Source organism: Meleagris gallopavo, chromosome 1, assembly GCF_905368555.1.
Source record: "Meleagris gallopavo chromosome 1, MGAL_WU_HG_1.1, whole genome shotgun sequence".
In the NCBI taxonomy this organism is placed as follows: domain Eukaryota; kingdom Metazoa; phylum Chordata; class Aves; order Galliformes; family Phasianidae; genus Meleagris; species Meleagris gallopavo.
The window spans coordinates 110241555-110246246 of NC_139404.1; the positions used below are offsets into that span (position 1 = coordinate 110241555).

At 49.0% G+C, this 4692-nt stretch overlaps 1 protein-coding gene across 1 annotated transcript; it reads left to right on the plus strand.

Annotated features, from left to right (window-relative positions):
• The first annotated feature begins 698 nt into the window (after nt 1–698).
• On the plus strand, nt 699–3924 carry RPL8 (ribosomal protein L8). The gene is made up of 6 exons (XM_003203013.5): nt 699–839; nt 1030–1173; nt 1906–2047; nt 2481–2699; nt 3365–3480; nt 3725–3924. The coding sequence occupies exons 2-6, from the start codon at nt 1036–1038 to the stop codon at nt 3881–3883; spliced, it is 774 nt and encodes a 257-aa protein (XP_003203061.1). The 5' UTR covers nt 699–839; nt 1030–1035; the 3' UTR covers nt 3884–3924.
• Nucleotides 3925–4692: the final 768 nt, after the last annotated feature.

The window sequence follows — 4692 nt, forward strand, 5'->3', positions numbered from 1 at the left end:
AAGTCTCAAGTTGTGCACACTGTAAGAGTCAGTAAGTTTGTGGCAGTATGTCAAGTTGTGATACGTCAGACAAGGCTTCGGGGAGCAAGCACATCATCTGCTTGTGGGGGTGACTACCTCCCGCAGTGGCAGAGCATCCATAGCCACTGCAGCTAAGTCATAGACATAGAACCACACAATCACAGAATCATAAAGGTTGGAATGACCCCTAAGAGCACCCTGTCCAACCAGCAGCCCATCACACCATGCCCACTGCCCATGTCGCTCAGTTCCAAATCCACACGGTTCTTCAACACCTCAACGGACGGTGACTCCACCACCTCCCTGGGCAGCCTGTGCCACTGCCTCACCGCTCTTCCTGAGAAGAAATGTTCCCTAACACCACCCTGCTCCCACAGGAACGGTGGGTCGGAGCCCTCAGCACTCAGACGTTCCGCCCGTTAGGAGGGATGGCCATGCTGGTGGGAAGGCTTAGCTGCTACATTGGTGCTTAGAATCAGTTCAAAGCCAGGGGAGCCATCGCTTACTTAAGCCTACAGCAGTGAGCTTTTTATTATTTCACAAAGAGCCAACCAGTAGTAAAACAGACTCCTAAGCTGCACTATCACGAAGCAGAGTGCACAGCCGTGCAGCCACCACCCCGCCCGCGCCGCCGCCCGGATAACGTCACAGCCGGATTGGGGGGGAGGGGGCATGGCGCCTGAGCAGCTCCGCGCGCTCGGTTGCCAGGAAGTGACGTCACACCAGCGCGACCAGCAGCTGCCCTCGGCGCGCCGGAAGGGCCTTGGCGCCGCGGTGACGTCTGCGCTTCCTTCTTTCCCAGCGAGGCCGCAGCGCAGGTGGGTGCTGTTGCGCCGCGTTCCCCCATCCGCCGCCATCCGCGCTTTGGCCGCGGAGGAGCCACCGCTTCTGCCTGTCCATGCTCATCTCCGCCTATCATCTCTCTGCTCCGGGGAGGGGCGGGGGGAAGGGCCGCCTCGCTGTCGCTGGCGGTGACGGCCGGTGTGGCCCCGCTGTCTCTTCCCGCAGAGCGCCATGGGTCGCGTCATCCGGGGCCAGAGGAAGGGTGCGGGCTCCGTCTTCCGCGCCCACGTGAAGCACAGGAAGGGCCCGGCCAAGCTCCGCGCCGTCGACTTCGCCGAGAGACATGGCTACATCAAGGGCATCGTGAAGGTAAGGGGGGAGGAGGGGTCTGCGGGCATCCGCAGTGAGCAGCGGGCCCCGAAACCTGCGATCCCGAAACCTCACCTGTGTGAAGGGACTGAAGTGCCATCGGTTGCTTTCAGAACTGACTCCTGTAGGCTGCTGACGTCTTGTGGAATCAGTTCTGTCACTTAGGAGCTTTCTGTAATGCAAGAACCGTGAGTGAGGGGAGTTGTGCTGACAGTAGAATGCACTTAAAAGAAAGAACCTTCGTATGTACAGCCCAGTGAGACAAGGTGGTGCCTTTTGTTTGGGCTCTGATAATACTTTCAGGTGGAGTACTGCACGTATTGGTCAGTTGTCAGTGATGGAGGCTCTGATCAACGGCACGGTGCCCATGCCCAGTTGGGTGCCCCAAAAATGCAGCCACCTTCTCACCCCTTCAGAGCAAGGTCATCTTCAGAGTGCAGAAGGAGATGCTTTGATACTTAAATAATTGAGTTTGACAAGACAAAATTGGAAGTTTAGAAACACTTACAAACATGAGTCACTGTTCTGTGATAGAGATAGGTGAGGTGGTATTCTTACACATGAATTTATTTTTAGCTTACTTCTGGAAAAATCAAGATTCCCCTAAAAAGGGGAGCTCCAAGTGAAAATTACTTTAATAGTAATCATCTTTAGTTCTTGTAATCGTTGGATTTTTGCTGAATCTGTGACAAATTCTGTATCCTGTTCCAAACCACGTCTTTATTCCCACAGGATATAATTCATGATCCTGGCCGAGGTGCTCCCCTTGCCAAGATAGCATTCCGTGACCCATACAGGTTTAAGAAAAGGACTGAACTGTTTATTGCTGCTGAGGGTATCCATACCGGTCAGTTTGTTTACTGTGGCAAGAAAGGTGAGTGAAGACCAAACTTGGGTTGCCCGAGAGGTTTCAGGAGGCTTAAAGCAGCTATTGTCTGAATACACAGTATGGGATGCTGAGGTGCAGCTGGGAGCCTATACAAAGGCCATAGCTTCACTTACTGTAAGCAAACGTATTTCCTTCTGGGAGATGGAAGTCTCCTCATGCAGCCTGTTTCAGCAAGCCTGACTGCAGTGCTGTCAAGTGTTTGGATTGTTTTATCTATACAGGCAGCTCTTGCCTGCCTTTATGTTAGAGTGGATGTTGAAACTTGGGTTGCAACTCAAATAAGTGCCCGTCTATTGGTATGCATGCACGTATGCAATGCCCTTCTGTGCACGGGGAGCCTTGTTAAATAGAGTTGTGGCTGGAGTAGTGTCTGGGAGGCTGACTGAAGCAGCTGGTGCTCTATGATTGCTCTTTGCAGCTCAGCTGAACATCGGCAATGTCCTGCCTGTTGGCACCATGCCGGAAGGCACCATCGTGTGCTGCCTGGAGGAGAAACCTGGTGATCGTGGAAAGCTGGCCCGTGCTTCTGGCAACTATGCTACCGTTATCTCTCACAACCCCGAAACAAAGAAAACCAGAGTGAAGCTGCCCTCTGGCTCCAAGAAAGTGATTTCTTCTGCAAACAGAGCTGTTGTCGGTAAGCAGGGACAACTAGGAACTTGATATGCTGCTCAGCAAGCTGTCAAAACAGGGGCCCTGTTTCCAACGCTAGCTGGAGAGCAGTGTGATTTAGAGGTGCATTTGTCTAGATGCAGGATTGTGCTTAGATATGGTCTTTAGACAGATGTCTAACTTGTATGGTATACCTGGTTTACTTTTGGTAATGGAAATTATCAGATTTGGGGATGGTTTGAGCTAGTGGGAGAGCAGAAAAGTAAGTGCTGTTTGCCCTCAAGTGATTAAGGAATTGCTGAGCTTGTAAAATCTGCAGATGGGAAAAAGTTAGGGAAAAAAAAACAGTTAATTGAACCCTTAGGGTTTAGTGCTGAAGCTGCTATGAATGTCATCAGTTAAGAAAAATACTCTTGAAAGCCTAACAGTGAGCAGCAATACCATTATGGACAGCCTATGGTCTCTTCACTTACCAGACCTCTTAGTGTGCAGTTAGGTGGATAACTTGATCCTGTGTGTGGCGGCTGGAAAGCACTGGTTCGGACAGACAGTTTGGATTATTTGAGGGTGGTCTTTGTAAGCTTGTTCTTAAGATTGAATCTTTTTTAGGAGTTGGTTTTGTTTTCAAGCATTTTCTCCTGCATCTTCCCTGTTGTACTCGCACATCACTATTGCTGTGATATATTTCAGGAATTGTTGCTGGTGGAGGTCGTATTGACAAGCCCATCCTAAAGGCTGGCCGTGCCTACCATAAATACAAGGCGAAGAGAAACTGCTGGCCGCGTGTCCGTGGTGTGGCCATGAATGTGAGTCTTCACTTTACCTTTTTATGGCTTAAAAAGGAATTGCTTGGCATGGTGGGGGGGTTGGCATATCACAGAGCAGGCTACCAGATATGTTTTTAATTAGGGTAGCTACCAGCGCTTGGTAGTCACTGTGCTGTGTCACAAATGAAGCAGTTGAAGTTCTTTGTTCCCTCCAATCAGTTTATTGCTGCTAACTGATACCTTTGTTGTACGGATTACTTGACTTCTATTTCCTTTTCCACAGCCTGTAGAACATCCCTTTGGTGGTGGTAACCATCAGCACATTGGCAAGCCTTCAACCATCAGGAGAGATGCTCCTGCTGGGCGCAAAGTCGGTCTCATTGCTGCTCGTCGTACGGGTAGACTGCGTGGAACAAAGACTGTGCAGGAAAAGGAGAACTGAAGACCCAGTATGGAGCTTAAAGAATAAATTTTTAAAACTTAGCTTGTGTGACGTTCAAGTTATCTGTTGTTAAAGTGCTGCTGAAAATGAGGATACAGTTCAGAGGAAGGTTTGAATGGAGATAAGGTAGTTTTCTCTACACCACCAGCTCCCTAATCCCTAAAAAAGGCAGGTCAGGGATTCTTTCAGCCATTGCTTTCACTCTGTAAGCAGAGTTAGAGCCTGGAATGACACTCTGTGTAGATGCTTTCCTGTCCGTATGTTCAAGAGGATTGTCATTATTGACACTAGCCTAGTTACCTGGCTGTATATGCCTGACAAAGCTTTTCTAACCAATCAAGAAATCCTTTAAGCACTCAGTTCAATCTGTCCATCTTGCCAAAATCATTAAAAGGCACTGATTTTTCTGAGTTCAGTGGACTCCCAACATTGTTTTCTGTCTCGTAAGAAGAGCTGTTGTTTTATGGAAGGGCAGCTTTGCTTTTCTTATTGTGGGGGAGAGAGCGGTTCAGCAGCAAGAAATGAGGTAGATAGAAGTTGTTACTGTAAAATAGTTGAATCTCAAGGCTTTACTCATTCGGCCTTTGGAAAAGTAAAGCTGTCAACATACCTGAGACTGAGGTTCTCAAACAAATTTCCAGTCCTATTTTGCTATCTTGGCATTGTGTCCAGGATGATACGGACTTGCTTGCAGACTGCCACATTTTTTCTCTCTGCTGTCAATATCAGCTCTTCTATAGTGGTCCCAGAATAGGTGCCAGTTCCTCTAAGCCAGGTGCTCCTAGAATAAGGTGATGACGATCCTTTGA

What these genes read in the sequence shown, in the direction of transcription:
- RPL8 (XM_003203013.5), top strand. Translation starts at nt 1,036, where the DNA reads ATGGGTCGCGTCATCCGGGGCCAGAGGAAGGGTGCGGGCTCCGTCTTC. An exon ending in ACATCAAGGGCATCGTGAAG is followed by an intron (nt 1,174 to 1,905) that starts GTAAGGGGGGAG and finishes TTATTCCCACAG; the next exon opens with GATATAATTCATGATCCTGG. An exon ending in TCCGTGGTGTGGCCATGAAT is followed by an intron (nt 3,481 to 3,724) that starts GTGAGTCTTCAC and finishes CCTTTTCCACAG; the next exon opens with CCTGTAGAACATCCCTTTGG.